The 25,830-nt window shown below is 34.3% G+C and overlaps 3 protein-coding genes across 6 annotated transcripts; 2 read left to right on the forward strand and 1 right to left on the reverse strand.

The window, feature by feature from the left end:
- Nucleotides 1-1,318: 1,318 nt before the first annotated feature.
- Nucleotides 1,319-3,376, forward strand: LOC123698919 (negative elongation factor B). Its single transcript, XM_045645743.1, has one exon. The coding sequence runs from the start codon at nt 1,465-1,467 to the stop codon at nt 3,331-3,333; it is 1,869 nt and encodes a 622-aa protein (XP_045501699.1). The 5' UTR covers nt 1,319-1,464; the 3' UTR covers nt 3,334-3,376.
- A 9,791-nt stretch (nt 3,377-13,167) lies between these two features.
- On the reverse strand, nt 13,168-23,984 carry LOC123698929. Of its 4 annotated transcripts, none has more exons than XM_045645756.1 (4): nt 23,961-23,984; nt 23,645-23,822; nt 14,657-14,888; nt 13,168-13,955 (listed from the first exon to the last, which is right to left on the reverse strand). In XM_045645756.1, exons 3-4 carry the CDS (start codon nt 14,752-14,754, stop codon nt 13,487-13,489), a joined length of 567 nt encoding a protein of 188 aa, XP_045501712.1. In that variant the 5' UTR covers nt 14,755-14,888; nt 23,645-23,822; nt 23,961-23,984; the 3' UTR covers nt 13,168-13,486. The 4 variants fall into 4 exon arrangements, with proteins under 4 accessions (XP_045501712.1, XP_045501711.1, XP_045501710.1 ...); XM_045645755.1 differs by having other exon boundaries at nt 23,650-23,822; nt 23,889-23,981; XM_045645754.1 differs by having other exon boundaries at nt 23,889-23,981.
- Nucleotides 16,146-23,117, forward strand: LOC123698925 (farnesyl pyrophosphate synthase). Its single transcript, XM_045645750.1, has 6 exons — nt 16,146-16,521; nt 17,123-17,291; nt 20,277-20,417; nt 21,618-21,821; nt 21,954-22,193; nt 22,572-23,117. Exons 1-6 carry the CDS (start codon nt 16,325-16,327, stop codon nt 22,905-22,907), a joined length of 1,287 nt encoding a protein of 428 aa, XP_045501706.1. The 5' UTR covers nt 16,146-16,324; the 3' UTR covers nt 22,908-23,117.
- Nucleotides 23,985-25,830: the final 1,846 nt, after the last annotated feature.

Genomic DNA, 25,830 nt, shown 5'->3' on the forward strand with positions numbered 1-25,830 from the left:
AATAAAAGCTTCCGCACAGCACTCTTTATAGTTTTACCAATATTTCATCAATAAAACCAATAAATTCGCAAAAAATTTGATCCGTTTTCAACGAAACTGACAATAATTAACTAGATAGGGTCTAACTCTACTGTCTAGATTAGGTACTGGTTAGGTACGCCTACGCAGAAACGCCACGATGACATTCCAGATAGTGTGGCCCTGTGGCCGCTACAAAAAATATATTGACACCATAGATTGACACTAATACACTAATAGTTATTTTAATTCTAGGTTGAAAAGTAGGTTTTTAATAAATAAGCACTCTCAGAACAATAGATTTATTTAATAAATGAAACGATACCATTTTAAATTTCGCGCTGTTTATGTATGATGTGCGCATGCCTTAATGCTCTAAGGCGCATGCGCAGGTTTTTATTATTTTATAATTTTAATAAAATAAATAATTCAACAATTTCAATGATGAGCCTATACGGACCTAACGGTAAAGAATACGATTTTGATAAAATTTGCCAATTTTGCTATGGATGGGGTGCTAAAGTGTAACTTTTTTATACCTAAAATTTAAAAAAAAATTATTAAAAAAAAAACTAAAGGGGACCTAACGAAAAAATTGTGGGACCTTATAGGACCTAACGGAGACCTATCGATTAAGGTCATTTTTGACCCAAAATTCTATGGATGGGGTGCTAAAGTTCATTTTTTTTATACCTAAAATTTAAAAAATTATTTAAAAAAAAACTAAAGGGGACCTAACGAAAAAATTGTGGGACCTTAAAGGACCTAACGGGGACCTAACGATCAAGGCCATTTTCGACCCAAAATTCCATAGATGGGGTGCTAAGTTTGCACTGGTGTGAAACTTTTTTTCAAACTATAGACATTTAACTAAAAATTATCGCATTTGTACGATAATTATCGTACGTATCGTGCGTCACGCGACATGCGCTACACAGACCAAAAAGTTTGAGACGATGTAATAAAAGTTTCACTTTAAAAACGACGTGTGTCACTCGGGGACTGCCGCGGTAAAGCTATTGCATGCTATGCCTTCAAGCCACACCTCCGCCCGTCGGAGTGGGGAGCGTGAGGTTTTTTCGTAACGGAATTTCTCGATTCGGTCCCCGCGCTCAAGGCCCGCGATAGAAGCTATGCAATAGCTTAAAAAATCAGCCTTACGGGCCGTTCCAAAATTGCCTGAAACCAAGGAGATTTTTATATTACCTACTATATTTTAGTAAAACGTGGATCTTTCAGCACTTGGATTATATCGGAACACACCCTAACTTCATGAAACCAATATGGTTGTCAAGTCACAAGTGTCATGTGTCAAATTAGACCATTATATGCATTGTTGTCGGTTTTCAATTTCATATTTTTATAATTTATTAGATAATACCGTAATTATTGTGTGTGTTATTGGCATTTATCTACGGTTCAACATACTAAATTGGGCTGTCTAAAATGGCTGCGCCTAATAAATTACCTGGCACTGGTCTAGAAGACGTCGGCGTCCCAGGACAAACTTTTCTTAGAGATGCACTAACTAGTTGCACCGATCCACTAAAAGCTATTGAAGAATTTCAGCTAGAAAATGGTATTTTACTGCCATCCTTACGTCCTATGCTACCTTTACTAGATTTACATGGGGTCCGCAGATTAGATTTTCATACATCTGTTTTAGAAGAACTGAGAGATAAATTAATAGATCACATAAACACTCTTGGAAAAGTTCATCAAAAAGACAAAGATGGTCATAAGGACGGCCATAAAGATAGTCATAAAGAAAGTCATAAGGAGACTCATAAAGAAAGTAGTAAAGATAAAGAAAAAGAAATTAAAATTAATGATAAAAAGTTAAAAGACCTGCTTGCAAAAAGTTTTCCAGTAGTTAAGGTTAAAGCTTTAAGACCTGTTATAATGGGTATTTTAAAAAATATACCAGAAATTGATGACAAATATTTGAAAATACTAGTTCGTGACCGTGAACTATATAATGATACAGAGACAGAAGTGAAAAGGCAAATTTGGGAGGATAATCAATCTTTATTTGGAGATGAAGTTTCACCACTCCTTAGCCAGTATATAAGAGAAAAAGAAAATATTCTTTATGAACATGAAGTTATGGGTAACTTGTTCTTTTCATCTTCTCCTAAAATAAGAAGACAGGGTGCTTTAGTCCAGAAACTTGCTCACATGGTTGGCACTAGTGTAAAGCTTTATGATATGGTTTTACAATTTCTGAGGACACTATTTCTCCGGACTAAGAATATTCATTATTGTACTTTAAGGGCTGAACTTCTTATGAGATTACATGATGAAGAAGTAAATTCTATTATATCAGTGGACCCCTGCCACAAGTTTACTTGGTGCTTGGATGCATGTATAAGGGAAAGAAATGTAGATATAAAGAGATCCAGAGAGTTGCAAGGATTCCTAGATGGAGTCAAAAAAGGAACTGAACAAGTGTTGGGAGACCTATCAATGACCCTTTGTGATCCTTATGCTGTCAACTTTTTAGCAACATCAGTTATAAAAATTTTACACCACCTCATAAACATGGAAGGTTTACCCAGGGATAACACAATTTTAATACTGTTGTTGAGAATGTTAGCACTAGGTTTAGGTTCTTGGGATATCATTAATACACAACAATTTAAAGAGCCAAAGCTGGATAGCCAAGTTGTCACAAAATATCTGCCAGCCTTGATGTCTTTAATGGTTGATGACCAAGTACGAGCATTACACAACAAACTGCCTCCTGATGAGCGAGAGTCTGCTATCACTACTATTGAACATTCAGGCCCACCACCAGATGCGTGTGAAGCTTATATGAGGGAGAGTGCAGTTTGCAGTGTACTAGCAATGTATTACACGCTGCATGCTGCTAAAACAAAAGATAGGGGTGCATTACTCAGAATACTTACCATACTTGGTAGTTGTAAAAATGGATTGGCATATTCTGATCCCTTCTTGCATGCTTTGGTAGCATTGTTAATACAATTACCAGATGAATTTCAAGGAGAGGACTTTAGCACAGTATTGTTTGATGAATTTTTCTTTGCTGGCCTCTCTAGGGACAATGTTACAAGGCACCTGTTAAAATTGATTTGGTATATTCATCCTAAATTACCAGAAACGAGGATTCACACACTGATGAAAGCTTTGCAGCCAGGGGCGCAGCACAATGAATCAGTCCATAAGGTATATGAAGCTTTACAACAAAAATTACATGCACAAGTGGAGCCAGTGCCTATCGCTAGAGATATAGACTATTTAGACTCACCCCTTATGAGTGTACCTATGCCTAGCCCATCACCTTATCATATGTAATTTGTAAGAATACATAGATGTTATATTATGATTAATTATAAAATATACGTACATTTTAAAATCTTGTTTTATTTAAAAATAATTTTGGTATGAATCAACTGTCACCATTATGCTACTCATCCTACTATTTGTTTATTACTCCTTCACGCATAAAAAAAAGATAGTTTTCATCCCGAAAATCTCACTGAATCGGGAATCTATGCAGGTGTTCCTTTGACGACGCGGGCGAAATGCTAGTTTAAATATTATATTCACAATAAAATTAAATTTGTGTATTATAGATAGCGTTAGCTATATAATATAATATTATCGGATAATCGTAGTAAAGTGGTCATACATATTTTTTTACATTTACTGATTAGGTACTACCGATTCGGAAAGCAGTATCTATGGAGAAGAACCGGCAAGAAACTCCATAGGTAGTTGCTCTTTTAAAATCATATCACACTATACAATTTAATTTACGTCAATCCTTTACCTACTTGGACTGCCTTATACATAGTAAGGGGCCATCCATAAAGTACGTCACACTAATTTCATGAGTTTTTGAGTCCCCCCCCGTCCTTGTCACAGGTGGTCACATTTCTGAGACCCCCCCCCTCCCTAGTGTGACGTCACATGTTTTGCAATTTAACATCGAAAAATTATTAAATTAAAACAGCAGTTCCGAAATTAGTCTTATTTCTATTTAAATTAAGTACTTTTTTAGGATATCAAATATTTGAAACAATAACAAAAAATAAACTAATGAATAAATATAAATTGTCAACCAAACAAACCGTATTGCCCTTAAGATAGAGTTGGACCACAGATCACAGAAACTAAAGGGAGATATGGTTAGGGGGCGGGGCCGGTGTCGCAGCAATATGCCCAAAAAAAGAACAAATGCTGTTTGTTGCATTCAGTTGACGACTGACGTTCGACCGTCGGCCGGGTATTATTTGACAATGCCGTGTTGTTCCGTTAAAGTTTGTAAAAACCGAAGTGAAACCAGCAACTTTAAGTCAAATGGAATCACATACCATCGGTAAGTAGTGAAAATTATACGATTTTCTTACTAAAATATCAAAAACAATATTACGTACAGTGATTCTTGGTTTTATTATGTGACAGAACGACAGTCACAATAATTTATGTAAATAGTTTACAATGCTTCTTCTGTACGTGACTCTATTCAAACGCGGAGTTCGAATACCGCAATGTATAATGAACATACTAAAGCTAACAAAACCGTTCGATCGTGTAGTACGGCCGTGTAGTAAATTTTTATGAGACACCAGGTTTCGTACTCAGCGCAAGCGATTGGCATCTCTCTAGATCTCTATGAGTTGGACATATTTTTTAGTTTAATTTATATTTCCAATTACGCGATTAGTATTTTGAAATGTGATGTCACGAAACATAGGACCCCTCCCTCCCCTTGTCACACCATGTCACACTTTGTCGACCCCCTCCCCCCCCTTTACATGTGACGTACTTTATGGATGGCCCCTAATGTATAAATATACTATAGCTAATCATGAGCTAATCAATTTTTAAGCTATTGCATAGCTTCTATCGCGGGTCTTGAGCGCGGGGACCGAATCGAGAAATTCCGTAACGAAAAACCTCACGCTCCCCACTCCGACGGGCTCGGAGGTGTGGCTTGAAGGCATGCTATGCATTAGCTTTGCCGCGGCAGTCCCCGAGTGCCACACGTCTTTTTATAGATACTGTGGCGGTCAGTCACAACTCACAAGATGCAATAAATGACATTCTTGTTCATTCAGCGATTTTTTGCATAGCATTTGCTCTATGAACTCCACAGGCCAGATAACCGACTTAACCTTAAGCTTAGACCTTAAGTCCAGCTACTTAAGGTTAATGCCTGATAAGGTCTGAGTTTTTGCTTTGCAATTGACGTCATAATAACGACATGTTGACTAGAAAGTATAAAAATAATTAAGGTTCATAGACTACAGGCCCGTGTTGAAAAAATTATGGGTCATTAATTGACCCACCAGGTGACCTATCTAGAACGATATATGAGCATTAAATAATAAGATTCAGCACTATGACATCACTTGTAAGCTGTCCACCTGAGTGCAGATGAGAATTCGAAAGTTCAGGTAGAGATTTTTTTCCTCTTGTCTCCATTATTTTTGTACGGCGTTGCGGAATAATGGATTAAAAGCAGTATAGAAATAGTATGACACAGAATACAGATGCCGTACAAGATCAAATGACCAAATTTACCCTGGCAACTGTCGAAAAATAAAAATAAATTCCGACTTTGTGGACCACCATTTCTGTACGGCATCGCAAAACGATTTTCCTAATGGTGAATGGTAAAGTTTTATGCAGATTACCAAATGATTATCAGTTATAATTATCACTTTTGTCATTCAACTACTTACTTAGTACCTACATAGGAGCTAATGTTTGTAAACTTCGTTTGCAATGTTTTATAAACATATAAAATTAAGTTGTTTTTCTACATAAAGGAAGTGTTTTATAATTAACTAGCGGTCCGCCCCGGCTTCGCCCGTGGTACATATTTACGTTTTCTCTACATAAGAACCATCCTCGTACTTCAAGGAATATAATAAAAAAATAAAAAAGAATTATCGAAATCGGTTCAGCCGTTCTCAAGTTATGCGCTTACCAACACATTTTGGGATTCATTTTTATCTATAATAAAGATTATTTTGAACATCAGATAAAAACACAGACTAGATCTGTGGATAAAAACTAGCTTTTCTTTTCATCATGTAGGTAGTTAACTAATAAGTAAATAAGTTGGTACTGTATTCTTACACCACTGAACCTTAACCTAGGCACACTAGCTGCTCTATTTCTAGACTTGGGTAATGTTGCTTGATGATGTCTACTTGTGCCAATTGACCACAAGTGGTCAATTTATTGAGTTTAACGAACGCCCGTGGCTTCATTTTTCTAACTATAGGTATCAAGTATCAACTAGGGTTTACCTTCAACTTCCATAGGTCTAAATAGGTTGTAACGTTATATAATATGCAACTAGCTGTGCCCCGCGGTTTCACACGCATTGCTCCGCTCCTGTTGCAGGTCTTAGCGTGATGATATATCGCACATCCGGAGAAATAACGTCACAACTGCATTTTTTGTAAAAATGAGTTTTATGTCAAAAACGTTTCCTTTTATGGTTTAGTATTCAGGGAATTAATGTCATAATTTTAATTTTAATATCCTTCACGAGAGGTCGCTTATGACGTTGCGGTTTTGACATGTTATTGGCCCATTCTGGCGGCACGATGTCTTATTAGTCAGTTGCGTCCGGCCATCCGAGCGGAGTAAATGTGTTTGGAGCTGCGTTGTCACATAAGGTAATTATGACATTTACTAAATAAGCTTTTGGTAGTTTTAGTTTAATAAATTGTCACAACTGTATTTTTCTAAACAATTGTGACAAAACCGCTCTCGATTTATTGATTAGTTATTTGATTTTAGTGGCTAAATATGTCATAACTGTACGGTATAAAACAATTATGACAATAACGCACCAAACTATTGGATATTCAGCTATGTGGCTTAATGTAATGTAGTTATTTTATGTACAGTTGTGACAAAACCGTCCCAAAATTGAATGTTCAGCTATATAACGATTTATGACAGTTATACATACTACTTTTCAATACGTGTTATATAATTACATAATTTCGTTTTAATTTTTATTTACAATACTTTTAAAGGTGAGAGTACATGCAGCGGGGATTTTTCGCCTGATGAATATCAGCCTACTAAATCTTCAAGCTCTAGTTCCTCTAGAAGTTCAAGTTCTGATTCTTCTTCATCTAGCGAAGATTCAGAAGTAGAATCTACTGCAAACCCTGTCAATAGACCTTCTGTAGAATAAGTTTCAATTTCTGAAACTGTAAATAGTACAAGTGAGAAGGAAACCCCAAACAATCTTCGAAAAGAAACGACTTCGACACTGAAAAAAGGTAAAATAGATAGCGAAACAACTAAGAGTCTCGGGAAAAGAATATGTTTCAGTAAAAAGTGGCAAAATTATGAGAGATAAATAATAGGTTCGGCATGTATGGCTTCTTGTAGGCTCTCGTGTTCATTTAAAACATCGGAGGTTCGACCTACACTGGTTTTTAATGTGGCCATACCTACAGCATTTCAGGCACTGGATTGTTGGCAGTCTATAAAGCTCTACTGTTAAGGATGATTTGTAAAGGAAGACCTTTTCAGGCAGCTTCTGCCCTAGAAATGTGAGGACCAGGGAGTTTGGGGAAATCCATTCAGTGCTCACCGTCGTACGATGTTTTCTATTTAACCTACGTGCTTTTAAGATATACCCAAAGCCCGCAGGGATTTCCAAATTGGCAACAAATTCCTGCATAGAAATGTCAGTGGGCACTCCTCTTACAATGCCCTTCCGTGAATAATTGTATAAGGGGATAATTGTGCTCAGGTTGTGCTGGGCCAATATTGGATGACCAATAAACACATTAGCATCTTCACCACTTAAAATTCGATAGCAACCCTATTGCGGCCGATTTTCTTAATGCAATCTGCAAATATTTTTGATGCCATTTCTTAGTTTCTTACAAGTAGTTGACCGATTTTGATGGCCCGGATCAAGGTGCCAGAAGTGGGGTCATTTTCTATCTAACTGCAATGTACAATGTAAGGTCCAGTCAGTTACAGAATACTGTCGAAAAGGGCGTTCTAGAAGGGGATGCTTATAAACGGTATCTATGGAAATAGAGTTAGGACAGTCGCTTAGAGAAGATTTCTTTGTCTTGCTTCTATATCTTATCATCACCAACATCCTGGTCAAGATGACGTTTTGGCCTTGGAGGGGCACATCATCACTCATAGTCTCAGGAGGGGGAGGGGGATCAGGTGGTGATACCTCCACGATTTAAATAATATCTACTAGAAATTAAAACAAACTTCGTAACTTATATTCAAAGTTGAATATTTTCACCAACATAATCAATTAAATAATTTTTCTTATGTTTAAACTGGGTCCATGAATAACAAAGCAAACTTTTAAATCTCTGCCCTGTAAAAAGTGGTTTATGACATTTATGACGTTATTTCTCCGGATGTGCGATATGTATAGCCTACAGCCTTCCTCGATGAATGCGGATTGCGGGCTATCTAACACCGAAAGAATTTTTCAAATCGGACCACCAGTAGTTACTCAGATTAGCGTGTTCAAACAAAATCTTCAGCTTTATAATATTATTTTATTATATTAGTATCTATAGATAAATATAAACTATAACTAGATAGATAAACATAAATCTTGTTTTTTTAAGTGAGAATAAATTAGGTACCTACTAGTTAACTAGTTACAATTACATATCTCGATGGACTAAATATTATTTTAAATTTGTAATTAGTTATGTAAGTAGGTAACTAGTTACTACATTTAAAATAATAAAACGCGTTTTAATGAATTTATTATTTATTTTCATTAATGTCTATAGTCTAATAATATTATGCAGCTAATTTAGAGGAAAACAATACTCGAATATAGGTATCGGTATTTTTGTACAATAAATATGTGCCACTCAATATCGGTCAGTGAACCTATCGTGACGTACTATTTGTATTCTCTTGCTATCGTGGCTATGAGCTATCATAATATTATCGAGTGTGGTTCACTCATATTTTCATACATTCATCATTCGTTGTCCGGTTACTACTACTACTTCTGAGTTTCTTTTTAATAGTCAGCATTCCGCTACTTACATAAATTAAGTAAGTAAATATGAAAACTACAAATATGGTACAGATAATAAAACATATTCCATTTTCGACCAATGTATGTATGTGCAGAAGGTTACCTACAGGCAACAAGTCACATTTATTATTATCTGTGATTACCTATGTAAAAAATTATGTATTGTATGCAGATTGTAAAAATCAAGTTTAAGCTTCTTGGTATAAATCTATCCGTCCTATTTAAAAAAATGTGTGCGTGTACTATTGTACACACGTAAGAAGTGAAACTTCTTTATGACCTTATTTTTCAAAAAATAATTTACTATATAGTTATGCAACTTTACAGAAATACGTCGAATCACGCGTGGTGGGGATAAGAAAAAGATGGCGCGCAACGGAAAAATGTTACACTAAATTTTGTTCCAACCCCGATAAAGAAGTTTCACTTCAAATATTTCGTAAAAGTAAAACCATAGACAAGAACAAAAGAAAGAACAAGTTTTGAAAACCTTTGTACTAAAGTTAAACCACGACGACGACATATTTTGACTAAGGTGTAGAGTTTGTGAAGTTAGGCCTTGTAGAGTTAGGGCGTGTAGTGTTAGAAGCTTGGCTCTACATGAGATCTGATAACTTTTTCACAGTGCGAGTCATACCTATGGGCTCGTCTTGGCAACATTTTACATGAAAATGTTTTTGGTGGGATTCTTGTTTACGGAAATATATTTGATACTTCGCACTATGGGAATAAGTAGGTATCACTAACCTTAAAAAATCTACACAGTTTATGAATACATAATTTAAAACCAGAAGTTCTCGTCATGGTCCACATTACATAGACCTTTTGGGCCTGGCTTTGTTTTGTATTATGTGTACCTTTGACTAACCTATAACTATAATAATAGAATACTGATACCACAGAACTATATCGATACCTTACCTACTTATTGAATAAACAACTAAGTAGTTAGGTATATACTTATATATATATTCTGTACTTTTTCAAAAATTTGTACTTAACTAGGTCCTAAATGTTATCAGAAAATAGTTTTCTTAAACTGTTTATAGTTATTAACAATGCCTGAGGGAAATGCTATGTAAAATTTGTCATGGTAACCTAAGGATTATAATATATTGTCTAAGTGCGAATAATAAACACGTTACGTAATCCTTATCAAATATCATTCAAGGCTAGTAAAATGCGAAGTATGCTCTTGTTTCAATAGGTACCTACCTGCTAAAATTATAATCCATACCAATATTATAAATGCGAAAGTAACTCTGTCTACATGCATCGAACATTTTCGTCGCCACAATCAATGCGCTACAATTCAGCTTGCTACAAATGTATTGTATATGCGCACATCGGAAGCACAGTTGTAGCGTGGTTGTAGCGTGGCACCGCTTTGAGAATGTCGACATCATCGTCTGATGACGACGATTTCTTGGTGTGGCGCCACAAATAACGAACGTGTTCGATCTTGAATTCGTGTAGCGCGGACAACGTCTCGCCACAAAGTGCGCCCGCTACAAATGTTTCCTCGGTGTGCGTGCTCGCGTACAAATATATGGGGGCGATAAATGTGTCGCGTTTCAAATGTGGCGCCACAATTATCGAGATACAAATGTATGCCTGGTGTGCGGCGTGCCTTAGGTACCTGTTTCTAAATTCTATACAACCACCTCTTCATAGGTACTTACTTTATTGCGAATTTGTTTAGTCTGATTCCACGCCTTGATCTTGACCTTGTTGGCTGCTGCTGCGCACGTGTATAGTGCGTGTACCTTGTTACATATCTTGATAAGTTGTTTATTTAATAGAGTAAATGGATATAAGTGTTGAACAACTAGCTATCAGCTGTTTTATTAATAGATGTCTTATTGACGACAGTTATATCAGTAGATACTATCATATTATACCAACCTAATCAATAATTTCATAGGTAAGTTGGAATTTGAAAACCATTTTAGAAGGGAAATCTACAAAAAAATAATTGTCGTACAATGTACATACCTACTAAGACACCTGATTTTTAGGCTTTGCATAGGTATTAGTTTGTATCTGTGACGTACTGTATTTTATTTGCTAGCGACTTTGTTCACATTTTTGAGGATTTTATCCACCATTCCGCACTTTAATCAAGATTGGTTTTTGGATAAGGTACCTATACGCTTAGATCATTAAGTAATGATCCAAGGGTATACGTAATTCTAGCTTCAATGAAGTACTTAAAATGTAAATACATATAAGTGAATTGAATAAACCAGAATAGAAAAGATAGATACTAAAGTATTATTAACCTAGCGGCTAGCTAACATTATCAATACTGATAATAATAACTGGATAAATGCTAATAATAATTAATTAAACAATTGATAAATAACTGATAGGCAGGTACCCTCTGAAAGATTAATTAAATTCCCTCTGAAAAATTAAAATTAAAGTGAGGGCTATTAAACTATTATTAAACAAAAGCATAATCTAAAGGGTTTTTATCTTATACTAGCGGTACGCCCCGGCTCCGCCCGTGGTACATATTTACGTTTTCTCTACATAAGAACCATCCTCGTACTTAAAGGAATACAATAAAAAAGGACAAGATAGCTAACATCATCTATACATATAATAAATCTGTAGAAGGGTCAATTCTGTACATTGAAAATATTGAAAAAATAAATAGCAGGGGGTGTTACTGGATCGATACCAAACCCAAATATGTGATTAAAAAAATTTTTGTCTGTCTGTCTGTCTGTCTGTCTGTATGTGAAGGCATCACGTGAAAACTAGCGGTTCGATTTCGATGAAACTTGGTATAATTATAGCTTATTATCCTGGGCGTAAAATAGGATACTTTTTATCCTGGAAAAATACGTAGAAAAAAATTAATCTTAATTTTTCAGTTTTATCCATAGACGTTGTTCCGTAGAACCGCGAACACACGTTGCGTATTATTATAGGCCTAGCCGTATTTGGGAATTGGGTCCAATAGATATTTATAAGATGTTATTGACAGAGGTACTCAAAATGGAGAAATAACCATCCATGCGAAGACCGACATCCGCGCGGACGGAGTCGCGGGCGGAAGCTAGTACTTAATAATATTATGTAACAACATTTTTGTTCTATGTTCCCTTTACCTAAAAATACTTTTAAACTATGTAAGTAATAGGTATGATATCAACAACAGATGTTAATAAAATATTCAGATATTACATATGTTACAAAAAAATATATTTTAGGTTTACACCCCTAAAGGTAGTTACTTAGGTACCTTATGTTATATTTAATGACTTTACTTATAAAAAACAGTAATTTGCCCAAATAAGTAAATGAAACTTTTATTCATGTTGCCCCTGATTATATAGTTCAAGAAATTCAGGTTATCGAAGCCTTTTGTACAATCAAAAGTTGATTTATAGGAATGATTACGTAATATGATATAGATCCTATTATTGTCATAAATATTAAAGATTAAAGTATTTCAATAACGTACAGTTTGTATGTTTAAAATTATGTATTTTGTTTATTCTATTAGTAGCATTTTTATACATATGCCTATCAACATAGACATGTTAATAATTTTATAATTAAATTACATAATGGCTATCGGAGCATGAATCTCACAAAAACATTTCTCTACATTTTTTATCTTTATTGTGATCTGCGAACGTTGGATAAAAAAAAATGAACAGAATAAAGAAAATTTAACAAGATCCCAAAAGAAGGTAGCCACACTTTACGTAGGTACTTACCTACGTATACCGTTATTACTTTTAACGACGGTTAATAACGCCTGTTGGATTCGAAGGGACGGACGGTAGGAGACAAGATGATAATAATTAAAACTGACGTCTCTATTTTTAAACAAATTGCACGTAGTTTAAAACAATATGTCTAGTGACTAATGTTTAAACTTTTAGTTACGAAAATTTTATACTAATATTTTGCCAATTAAAAAAAAATAACGTGTGTGCCGAGCGCACGTGTCAGAAGTGAAACTTCTTTGAGATACTAAAATCGTCGCCTTACTCCATGACGTCTTATCATGACGCAACCTTTAAATTTTAATCCGCGTCCAAAGAAGTTTCACTTCAAAATGATTAAATTATTTTTTTAGCAAAAAAAGAATTATTAATACAATTTTATTTGATCTGTTTCAACACGATTTCAATTCCGTTTATTACAAAGAGAAGTAAAAAATCGAATTATACACTGTACCTGTATTGCTATTCAAACAACACTGCGCTCTCACAATATTGTAGCAATACTGAGCTCTATTTTTTAGTCTTGGCCCTAAACTGGAAATATAGGTACAAGACTTAAAAATAGAGCTCATGTTCAATACAAACAAACATAACTAAAATAAGAGGACCTTAGGAATATAAGCTGATGCCGCAGGCTGATACCTACACCACAGTTTATATCTGTTATTACTAGAATGATATTTTAATCAGGTTGTTTGGCTTGTGCTTTGACAATTTTACTTAGATTTGGTGATAAGAACTTGTCACATCCTAGTAAGAATTGTTCATAGGTGACGTCCATCGACTTAACTTCGTCTTTTTGGCACTTGGCACAACTTGGAGTATCATCTGTCAATTTACTTGTAGTCTGCGATGTTTGGGCACTAGTGGATGCCACAACTGATTTTCCTACCAAAGCAATGTCGATCCTTTGTTGAACACCTCTGTTTGAAACTCCTATAATATCTATTTTTATAGGCTCAGTTTGTGTACTCATAGAATGTAGTGAAGCAGACGGTAAGTTTGCTACGGGAATAGCAGAGCTTTTTAATTTTGTTTTCATATACATCCATCTTTCAAAGTGTAAACCACATACGTGCATGTTATATAATTGCTCATCTGTTTTACTTTTCAATTCCGGTCGTTGACAAGCTTCTATCCATAACTCGCGTCTGGAAATTAAGACCTATTAAGTATTAGATAAGATTTTACCTATAGATTCAATAAATAAACAAACACATAGTTACCTGTATAATTATAATTATCAGACACGATTAAAAAAATACCCACACAAAAGGCTTCAAAAAGCAAATAATAATTCCAATATCATTGAATATAAATAAAATACCGAATTTCACATCGATCTGACCCGTGAAAGCTGATTTAATACCTTCATCAATTATAAAAAAGCTCAGAATCTCCAAACGGCTCAACCAATTTTGATAAAACTAGGCTATGAATCGATGGAAAACCAGCTTTCCAATAAAAAAAAAAACATCCAAATCGGTTTACCCCTTTAAGAGCTACGGTGCCAGAAACACAGCAGTGTGTGTGTGACAAAACTGTGTGCACAGCAGCACAAGTCAGTTTTGTCTTAGGCTGTGTCCGCACAGCGGTTTTTCACCGCGAGGATTTTATTCTGGCGATTTTTTTTCCGCAGTACGGACGTATCCATACTTACTTCATTTTACACAAAACATTTGCGCGGAAATAATTTTTTTTTTGCATCAAATCACAGAATAATGTTCCGCACGTGAAAAAATAACAGCTGTACGGACACAGCATTAGCGACGGCGGCGCGCCACCACGCGCCGGCGCGGCGGTGCGTCTGGAAAATATAAAATAGTCTATAATACACAAATGAAAAACCTACCTCTCGTCGCGGGGAAATCTATGAAACTTTAAGTCCTTCTGGAATTTCGATGTATTTGATGATTTACATCCATACACAGAACAGTTTGTGCGCGTCATTTTAGAATATTATATAATAATAATAACACGGCCGTGTCTGCCCTTCGCGCTCCGTACCACAAACTAAGCTTGTGTGTGGTAGTTGGTACGCGGCCCCCGCCGGCCGACCCCTTCGCGATTGCCCCTCCGTCTCCCTGCGCAAGCATAGAATATATATGTCGCAGTCAATTAATTTTTAATGAGGTGTAGGTAACGTATAGAAGAAACTTTGAATAATTTATAATACTATAATGGGCAGGTTAGGTAACTATAGTAGTTTAACTATAGTATAGTAGTTAGAGTTCCCTTTTTTTATAATTTTATCAAATAACTATTTGAAGAAGAAGAAGAAGTATTTTAGTACTTTTTTCTGGTTGTTCACATAGTAATTTAATTGCTCAGTTAAAATTTTAAAATTTTAATATCTTAGATTGATAAATCACAGCCCACAAGTAATTTATTATCAACCAATATTCCTCGCTTGTACAGTTCATTTGTCGCTTAAACAATTCATACCCTTTAATAACTCAGTATTTTTAGCTCGTTTTATTTTTCCCAGAATTGTAATGCTGTGCCTAGTGCCTACACAGTACCCACTAATAAACAACAATTAATACATTACAGAATGAAGCTGCTTTTCCTAAGAATAAACTTTAAAGTTTGTAATCTCAACTTGTGTTGTACGTAACAATGTCCACAAACACATACGTGATCCGTGAACAGATCAACGTTGTATATTTTGGGTCACGATTACCATAGCATTCAAGCGGTGCACGCACAAGCTGGATGCCATTTTGTTCATACTATAGTTTAATATGTTATATGTGTTTTGTAGCCGGTTGATGCCTACGTGACGTCGCCCGCGTGGCAAAGAAGGAGGGGAGCCGGCCGGTCGCGGCCTTTGGTTGTGTTGGTATCGATAACATGTCGATAGTTTAAGCGATATTTTTAATTAAAATAAAAATTGAAAATCTTTAATTGTATCGAACGTTAACTGGGCAATAAACAAAATTAATAACGGTTTAACTTAAGATAGAAACTGTTTGTAACTTCAGAGTGCTAATGTTCCGGTTGACTAACATAATATAAAACATTTCTGGATCGGGTCTCCTCGCTCAAGGCCCGCGTTAGAAGCTATGCAATAGCTTAAAAAATATGAAAAATTTTATTTATAAAAATATTTTACTGACTTTAAGTTGGTATAACTTCCTTCATAAATTTTCTAACTTCTAGGCAAACGAGTTTATCAATGGTTAACTCCATTGTGTCAGTAGGTACACTGTCAGTACTACATTACAAAAAAAAAATTAATAAGTACCTAATCGATATCGATAACTTGGATGTAAACATTGCATTCAACCCTATTGTATATTTTGAGTGAACGGCTGGAACTGGCGAGGAGGTAAAAACACAACAAAGAATCAACATTCGATTGACGAGTCAGTCGTTTACTCGATCTCGGACTGATCGGGTGTGTAAAGTTTTACCTTGCGATATAAACAAAGTACTTCCACATATTATATTCAGATCAATACCATCGCGATTAAATCGAAAATAGTTGTTTGAACCTTTTTTAAGCGAAATTACAAATATGTTCAGCTCAAGGAGAAATGCTCAAAAATTTATTCAATTATACAAAAATGAGATTCGCCGGCAATTTAGCAAAACAACGAGTGTAACAAATTCTGATGCCATGTCTCCAAGACTTGATCATACACCACTCCACGCCCAACAAAACGAAGATGCAGGACTTCCTAACAGATTGCTGAAGTTGCAAAAATATCACAGGTCAGTGAACTCCCTTAACCCTACAGTTTGCGTAACTGCTAACAACATAATTATGTACCTACCTATCTCACTTATATGCGTGTTTGAAATCAACATCAACCTTCCTATTATAGATATTATGCTATGTTTACAAATATTAACATCTTTTGAGTAATATTATTTTTGTTTTGTACTTCGCTTTGTTGTCTAATAGCATCTACTTTGTGTTTCATACCCGATAATTATTAAGTTAATATTTATACTGCTATTCTTAAATTGTGAATAATAATTACATTTAAATAACTAAATCTTATCTTAAAAATTATACAAATAAGCATTTTTTGTCCAAATGTAAATTATATACCTACCCTAATGACATTATAAATAGTATTATTCATTTAGGTCATAAGGGGTTATAGACGATATCACAATAAGCGCCTTATGTAATATTTATAACGATAAGATATTGATATCAACTGGCCTCTTTATTAATTGTAAGGCAAACATTGTTATTGAACATGTTAATTGTATTAATCTTGACACTAATCAATACTTCAAAAGCTTTAGAACTTGTTTCCTGTTATGTATCTTTATATTTATTGTCTAAGTTCTGATTCCATAGATACCTGTCGACCCTCACATCTCAGCAAATGCCACTGGCCGCCCGAGGACTGGCTGTCTCCAAAGATCAGTCCCGGGAGTTCATGGCTTGCTTCCCGGACATCGTGAGGGACCTCACTGAATCTGATAAGCATCTTGACGTGCCAGAAGCCAGCAAATGGTTGGCTAAGGTACGTTCTATGTTGCTTTTGTCAGTCTGTGGGCAGAGTCATATAGAACTTAACTGTTTTTCTAATCCATTGGCTTTTTTCCGTACTTGAATTACAAACTTGTATAGGAGACGGAAAACAGGTTATTAGAAATCAAACAGAGGCAGGTCTATTTATAGCTTAGACTTTGGTCGTGGGGCTACGAACATAAGATGCCTTCAACGAGAAATAAATAAACTTACCTATTATTAAATTATATAAAAGGTATTGTGTCTTACGTTTAATAGTTTGTTTGTTTGAGTTTGTTTGTTTGCTTGCTTGAACGCACTAGTATCAGGAACCACGGGCCGGATTTGAAAAATTATTTCATTGCTTTAATATTTCATCACGCTAAGACTAAATAGGAGCCGAGCAATGCGGTTAAAACCGCGGCGCGCAGTTAGTGTGTTATGTTTTATACTCGTGATTAAGATTAAGATTTTTTTTAAACGTTTTAAAGTGATTAAAAAAATACCTACAGTCAAGTACGCAAACCTGAAATACAAATAAGGAATACTTTTTATATAAATTGTTACTCGTACTTTAATAAGATCTTCAATCAAGTAACGCTAAAAAATATCTTAACGATCCAAGATTACTTAATCAATGAATAGGTCATTAATGAATAATGATTGAGGTAATTAGGTATTTTAATTGAACGAAATAAAGTAGAAAATCAATATCTGTTTTGCAATTAGGTTCGCTATTACCTGAAGGAGGTTACGATACGAGAGATAAATTGTTGCAAGTTGCTTTTTTAAGAGGTGAAAACGACTTCTGAAATAATTTAGTTGCGTAAATGCGCAATTGAAGTTTTTTATTTATCTACAATTTAGGTTAAATAAAGTACATAGTTTGAATAGGTACCTATGAAAATAAATAAATGATTAGTTACCAACGTTTTACTTACCTAATCTTAATATATGTACCTATTTAAATCTCGTGTCACAATGTTTGTCCTCAATGGACTCCTAAACCACTAAACCGATTATAATAAAATTCGCACACCATGTGCAGTTCGATCCAACTTGAGAGATAGGATAGGTTTTATCCCGGAAATCCCACGAGAAAGGGAACTATGCGGGGTTTTCTCTGAAAACGCGGGCGAAGCCGCGGGCGGAAAGCTAGTTTTATTATATAAGTATTTACATAGTAATGACCTAATAACTTACTAGTCAATGTGGGTAATTGTGAACAGGGTTGATTGGAAACAACTCCACATATACTTAGGTACACTTTATTAAAAGTGTGTGTATGAGTATAAACTCATTCGAAATCACTCCTATTTTACAACTGTAAATAATATTTCGATTTATTGATCCGATTCCGGTTTTTCAAACGTTTGTAAATACATCTGACTGATTATAGAAAAAATCTTGTTAGGTAGTTGTTTACAATCACCCCTGATCACAATTACCCACTATATGTTTTACACCTACCTATGTACTTATGTAGGTATATTGTAGGTAAAGAACATTTTATGGATAACTATTACAATGATCTTTACTCAGATTCTCTAACGTCAAATCTATCTATTATAGAGCAGGCTCCAAGGAGATGTTCGTTTGCAAAAATAGCGGACCTAAATCTGACTTCGGATATATATTGTATAGATCCCAGACATCCTATAAACAGATGTTGCCAACCAGTTTTGTGGTCCCCCTCTCCCCACCCCGGGAATTAAATATGGCATACAAATAAAAAAATAAAAATTTCCAAAACATGCCGTGTGGGGTATCAAATGAAAGAGCTTATTGAGTAGATCACGAATATATAGCATACTATAACATTTCTTACACTTTCTCTAAGATTTTTTAGAAAATTTACGAAAATGCTCCATTTTTGAGTTAACTTTAAACCACTATAGATTGAAAACTCATGATTCATATATTTTTTAAATTATTATTTTAAATAATTAACAATAGTCCATTGTTTACGATTCAATAGTTTGTAATAAGTGAGCTATATGTATGTGGTGGATTTGATGACCCCACAAAATGTTTTAAATTGCAAGGCGCAACTTTCACTGAAGTTACCGATTTGAAATCTAATCACACAGAGGCTGATTCAAGAATGTTCTGCCATATTGCAGAGATAATTATTCTAAGCCCTGACACCGATATTTTTGTATTAGGCCTTTATTTCTGGCATAAACTTGAAAATATACTCGCCATCTTTGAATGCTCCCCCCACTCCCCCATGCAACTATTTCACTGTACGAACTATTGAATCGTAAACAATGGACTATTGTTAATTATTTAAAATAATAATTTAAAAAATATATTCATGAGTTTTCAATCTATAGTGGTTTAAAGTGGAGTTCAAAAATGGAGCATTTTCGTAAATTTTCTAAAAAATCTTAGAGAAAGTGTAAGAAATGTTATAGTATGCTATATATTCGTGATCTACTCAATAAGCTCTTTCATTTGATACCCCACACGGCATGTTTTGGAAATTTTTATTTTTTTATTTGTATGCCATATTTAATTCCCGGGGTGTGGAGAGGGGGACCACAAAACTGGTTGGCAACATCTGTCTATAGGATGTCTGGGATCTATACAATATATATCAGAAGTCAGATTTAGGTCCGCTATTTTTGCAAACGAAACTCCACTGAGAGTCCGGTCTATTAGTACATTTAGTATATTTTACATAAATTATATCAGATTAAAACTTGATTTATATATCAATAACTTTATATATTTTGCAAAACTTGTTTTAAATGAGCATTTATAATCCCTGGTGTTATTACTCTTTACCTACATGTCATAAATATGATTGACTCCTTATCAATATTTCACTCCAGTCTCCATCGTTACTCGCTATGCTGTATTTATGTTTGCAAAATAAAACTTTTCCCTAAATTCAAGGTCTTTTGGCGAGATATCGCTATCAAGCATACTCAATGAAATTGCCGATCGTGCTTCGTTCTCGTTGTAGGTACCTCATTGAACTTTTTTGTTTCAGCTTTTGCAGTACAACGTGCCAAATGGAAAGAAAAATCGCGGCCTAGCAACAGTACTCGCATACAAGATGTTGGAAAAGAGGGAAAATTTGACGCCCGAAAACATACACTTAGCCAATATAATGGGCTGGTGTACAGAAATGGTTAGTACAATTATTATACCTACAACGCTACTGTTTTTTTTTGTTTTCATTACCTACTTTAAAAGACAAAAGGCATTTTTTGTTAACGTATAATATAATCACTATTGTCACGCAATAGAAGCACGCAAATATTAAAAAATGCTCTTCATAAAAACCTGTCATTCATTTTAATTCTTCAACCTTGATTAAATGGTTAGCATATAAATGGTGCTAAACAAACTCTTTTACATAATATAATATATACGAAAACAATATCTGATATTATCATATCCAAATATGTCTATCTAAGTAGTAATATATTTAGCGGATCGGCAAATACACGTTGCTATGAGATAACAATTTATAATATTATTAAACCATAAGTAACTAGAGATAAACAATTCTAATATTATGTTTGCCGCTCACTCTTATAAAACGACATAATATAATTAAAACATAATAGTTCAGGATACATCGCCCATTTTTGCAAGTGACTATAACTATCAAGCTAATTTCCCGTTTGTAGCTTTATTTGGATGAGACGCCCAATAATTTCTTGTACGAAAGTCTCGATTGTGGTAGCTAACAGAGATAACAAGGATAAAAATTTTTGATTTGATGGTTCTCAAATATTTATTACTAACTGAATGAATTTTTTTTGTTCAATCTCAAGATAATTACCTAAATTATTCGAAAAAACATTTGTCCTACAAAATCTATGGTTTGTTCAAAGAGTCCCCCTTTCCAAAGTGTATCGATAACGAGGTCATCATAAATGATTACTAACAAGCTGATTTTTTTGTTTTCACTGTTAATGTTTATATAATTCAACAGACATATTTTCCTACAAATTGCGTAATAAATATTTGAGAACCATCAAATCAAAAAATTTTATCCTTGTTATCTCTTTTAGCTACCACAATCGAGATTTTCGTACACGAAATTATTCGGTGTCTCATCAAAATAAAGCTACAAACGGAAAATCAGCCTATCCTGAACTATAAAGAAAACTTTCTAAAAATAAATTACTTGCATCAAAAATCGAGAAGATAGTTATTACGTCGACTCCGCTGTTACTTACTAAGTAGTTATTTATTGTTGCCTCACAATTATTAAAAAAAATACCCACTTAAATATTTAAGAGTTCGATCAACATTTTGAGTTTACCTTATCTATAAAGATTTTGATTGTGGTAGGGTCTAAATTTGATAATCATTTCAGTTCCACGCGCTGCAAATGGTCTCATCAGATATAATTGAAGGGAGGGAGATGAGGAGAGGAGTTCCCTGTTGGTATCGCCGACCCGACGTGGGTCTGAGTGGTGTGAACGACACTAGTATGATCCAAGCAGCAATGTACTCTACTCTAAAACGACACTTTTCGGCAAAGCCATACTACAAGAACGTTCTGGAAATGTTCAATGAGGTATGGAATATGGATACTACAAAATGCAATTATACGGACACATATTACTAAGACAACAATGCAATTCAAATATCCATGTACCTACTTAATTAATTAAAACCGTGTTGTATAAAGTACAATATAAATTTACAGATGCTGCTGAAATGTTCCATTGGACAATATTTAGTCAAACAAATTTCAAAAACAGATAAACCAGATTTATCTCAATTTACTATGGAAAAATATGAAGCTATCACAAAATACAAGACTTCCTATTACACCTTCCAAATGCCTGTCAGTTTGGCGCTGTTAATGTCTGGAGTTGATGATCCAGAAACACACAGACAAGCTAAAACAATTCTTTTGGAAATGGGAGAATTTTTCCAAATTCAAGTAAGTTTCGATCCAACTTGGAAGTAATGCATGTAATAAGATGGGACAATATAGAATGTGAATTCCAATCTTCTCATGGGACTAATGCTTAGTTTTAATGTAATATTGTGTTAAATATTACAGTAATAAAAGAGATGGATTTTACATTTTTTATAAGTGAATCAAGAACAGAATTATTTCTTCTTATTATTTATTCAAGCTAAAATAAAATTTATATAACCATAATGATTTACTAATAAATTATGGCAATAATATGGAATGGTGTTTGATTACCACATTAAAATGCTATAAATTACCTGATAAAAAAATATTAATGTGGAAATTTAAAACTATCTATGATTAAATGTCTATAATATCTATTATTATTTTTATTTCTAGGATGATTTCCTTGACTGCTTTGGAGATCCAGCTGTAATGGGCAGACAGGGGACTGATATTCAGGAAGGCAAATGCACTTGGCTTGCTGTTGTAGCCCTACAAAGGGCAACACCGGAACAAAGAGAGTTAATGGAGAATCACTATGCAAGCTCCAACCCCGAAGATGTGAATAAAATCAAAGACTTATACGAAGAGTTAGAATTACCTCACACATATTCTGTCTATGAAGAAGCTACATATGATCTCATCAGAACACAAATTCAACAAGTTACTCGAGGTCTTCCACATGATTTATTCTTTAAAATTCTGGATAATATCTTTAGGCAGCGTGCTTAATTATTTCTATTTAAAAGATGTGATGTTAATTGTTAGTTTACCTAGTTTTAAGTAATGTAGGACTGAAAAAGGTTTATCAGAAGGTTATATAAAAGTTATAGAAAGTTACAAAATAAACTGAATAAGGCATAAGCACTGTATTAAGTATGTGATAAGATTATAATAAGCTTATGTAATGTGCACAAAATAAATGGAGGTGTTAATTAAAAATGATATTTCATTTCACATCTCCACAACAAATCTGTTAAGTACCAATAACAATATGTTGTTCGCAGAAATCACAATTTAGATTGTGATTTCTGAAAAACAGCTAAAAAATAATCTTTAGGTACCTACTTATTTTATCATTTTACATCTTTTTGAAACAAATTTAGTGTAATTGGGCATATGAGTGCTAAGATTACTTTCAGGGTCCTATAAACTATTTATTCTAAACTAGCTAGCTGCATGATAGACAATAAATAAAAAGTTATATACATCACAAAACTATAGAGTACGGATAACAATAACAACAGTAAGCGCGCGAAGTGGAAATTGTATTTGATTTATGATTTTTGTGTCTAAAGACAGGTAGGTAGCCTAGATAGTGATATAGATTTTAGTTTTCATCACGTTTTCATCGGAATGAAATATCGCATTTCCACGGGATTTCCCTTTGACTTCGTTAGCGAAAATTGAGAAATCCATATGACATAGTAAATGATATGCAAAGATAATAGATAAAAATTAAAATTTACCTTACCAGTGATTGTTGATCAGCATTGCATTTGATTTGATTTTTAGTTCAAAAGGTGTACAGGAATCCGTAAATCGTAGGGACTAGGGAGTGTGAGTAAAATGGTATGGGCCGAACTGTGGAAAAATTCTTGTCCGAAGTTCTATGCTGTGGTTCTATGATAATTTTATTCTCAGTGTCTGAAACATTTTCTTTTTGGTGAACTTATCTATATAGAAATATAATTTAAACTATAATTATAATACCTATTTGCTTAATTTTATTTTCGTCAAACTGAAATTGCGTTGCAAACTTTAGAAAAGTAAAAAAATACCTACGCTATTTGCGTTTGATGAGACTTGCTAGGCGCGAAAATTTTAACAAAAACAATTTTTTTTTAATAATTTATACCTATACATGGATACAAGGCCTTCATCGCAATCATCACAGATTAAGTATTAGTTACTACGTAAGCAATCATAAAGTTATATTTCTTGCCAGTCTAAAAAATTTATGCATGAAATTTATCATATTAAATATATTTAACCGTTATTATATTTATTGGAACCGTGCCGTGGGATTATATTTAAATTATATTTATTGGAACCGTGCTGGAACCCTGTGCTGGAACCCAAACTCCTAAGAGCGTTTTCACATTATCCAATCCGATATCGGTGTCGGACGCTGATCCGATATCGGGGGTAAGTAAAATGTATGTACCTATCTTTCACATTGTCCAGTCCTTATTAATTTGTTAAAATTATTATTGTTATTAATAAAAAAATTGTTTTCTTATTTCCATAAAAAACATAATATCATCACGCTTGTATTCCATAAGGGGCAGGCAGAGGTATATATTACACACTCACATTTCGACTGATTTGTTTCAAATCCCTATGTATCAGGGGGCAAGTGTGTTGCCATACACAGATTCAGAAAATTATTATTATTCACGTTATTTAATTTACATCTACATTATACAATAATTCAAATTATGATAAAATTTATAAAATAGACTATCCTTTTTTGTATTATTACAATTTGCCGGATATTTAATAAAAATATATTTAAATCCAACTTTAAAAAGGTTACGCACCCCTGCTATTCCGAATGACCTTGACTGTGGTTTGTTTACATTTGGTATCGCTTCTCCTTGGACGTGCTTTAGGTACTGATTTTAACCGATTTACTGACTTTTTCAAATAGTTACTACATTCGAAAGAAAAGGAAGTTTGCCAGTTTCATCGCGTTTTCGTCACTTCGCACTTGCTTCGTCAGTTTTAAGGTATATTCGAACTTGGCACTACAAACGTAAAATGGACTTAATGACACTGATACTGAGTTGAATATTGAAACCTGATTCTGACTCTGCATAGGATACAAATCCATACTCTGCAGTCCGCAGATATTTTTGGTTTGACAAACAAAAAGAATTTGGTCGTTTATGTTATAGGTAGCAAAAATGCATCTACTGTTTTTTTTTAATTCTCCATATATCTACTGATTTTTTCGAGTCGCGTCTCCTGACTTATTTAAAATGGATCTGGCAACACTGAATTGATAATATGAAACCAGCATATTGTATCGGATATCGGCGTCCGATACCGATATTGGATCGGATAAAATGATAACGTTCTTAGAGCATTTTCACATTATCCGATCCGATATAGGATATCGGACGCCGATAGCCGATATCCGATATCGCTGGTAAGTAAAATGTATGATTTATGTACCTGTATTTCACATTGTCCGGTCCAATATCGGATATCGGAGCCAACACCGATATGCCCGTGTGCTGTCGGGATGATAATGTTCAGTCAGTGTTACCAACTCAATTTTTGAATATGCATTAAACCAACAGTAAAAAAAAACACTAGTTTGTGTATTTTCAGTCATAAAGGGCGATAAATATTTAACCCATTGAGCCCCGAGCGGCCCGATCGGGCCACGACACAATAGATTTTCTATCGTGTCTGTGATTCCGGGGGCTGAGTTATTAAAAAATTTCCTTTACTTTACTTTAAACCTTTTTTATTAAGAAAACATACATGATGGATGAAGGGGGCCATTTTTATAAAGAGTGACGTCAGCAATTCTAACGTCACCATCATCAGGGCAGGCGCTCATACTCGAACTAGAACGCCTGTGGGTATTTTTACTGTCCTTTTATTCCAAGTCGTAATTATAGAGAGAGCTCCGAACGCTCCA

The sequence above is a fragment of the Colias croceus genome, chromosome 17 (genome assembly GCF_905220415.1).
Source record: "Colias croceus chromosome 17, ilColCroc2.1".
Lineage (NCBI taxonomy): Eukaryota > Metazoa > Arthropoda > Insecta > Lepidoptera > Pieridae > Colias > Colias croceus.

What these genes read in the sequence shown, in the direction of transcription:
- LOC123698919 (XM_045645743.1), top strand. Translation starts at nt 1,465, where the DNA reads ATGGCTGCGCCTAATAAATTACCTGGCACTGGTCTAGAAGACGTCGGC.
- LOC123698929 (XM_045645756.1), bottom strand. Translation starts at nt 14,754, where the DNA reads ATGACGCGCACAAACTGTTCTGTGTATGGATGTAAATCATCAAATACA. An exon ending in AGATTTCCCCGCGACGAGAG is followed by an intron (nt 13,956 to 14,656) that starts GTAGGTTTTTCA and finishes CTTAATTTCCAG; the next exon opens with ACGCGAGTTATGGATAGAAG.
- LOC123698925 (XM_045645750.1), top strand. Translation starts at nt 16,325, where the DNA reads ATGTTCAGCTCAAGGAGAAATGCTCAAAAATTTATTCAATTATACAAA. An exon ending in TGGGCTGGTGTACAGAAATG is followed by an intron (nt 20,418 to 21,617) that starts GTTAGTACAATT and finishes TAATCATTTCAG; the next exon opens with TTCCACGCGCTGCAAATGGT. An exon ending in TTCTGGAAATGTTCAATGAG is followed by an intron (nt 21,822 to 21,953) that starts GTATGGAATATG and finishes ATAAATTTACAG; the next exon opens with ATGCTGCTGAAATGTTCCAT.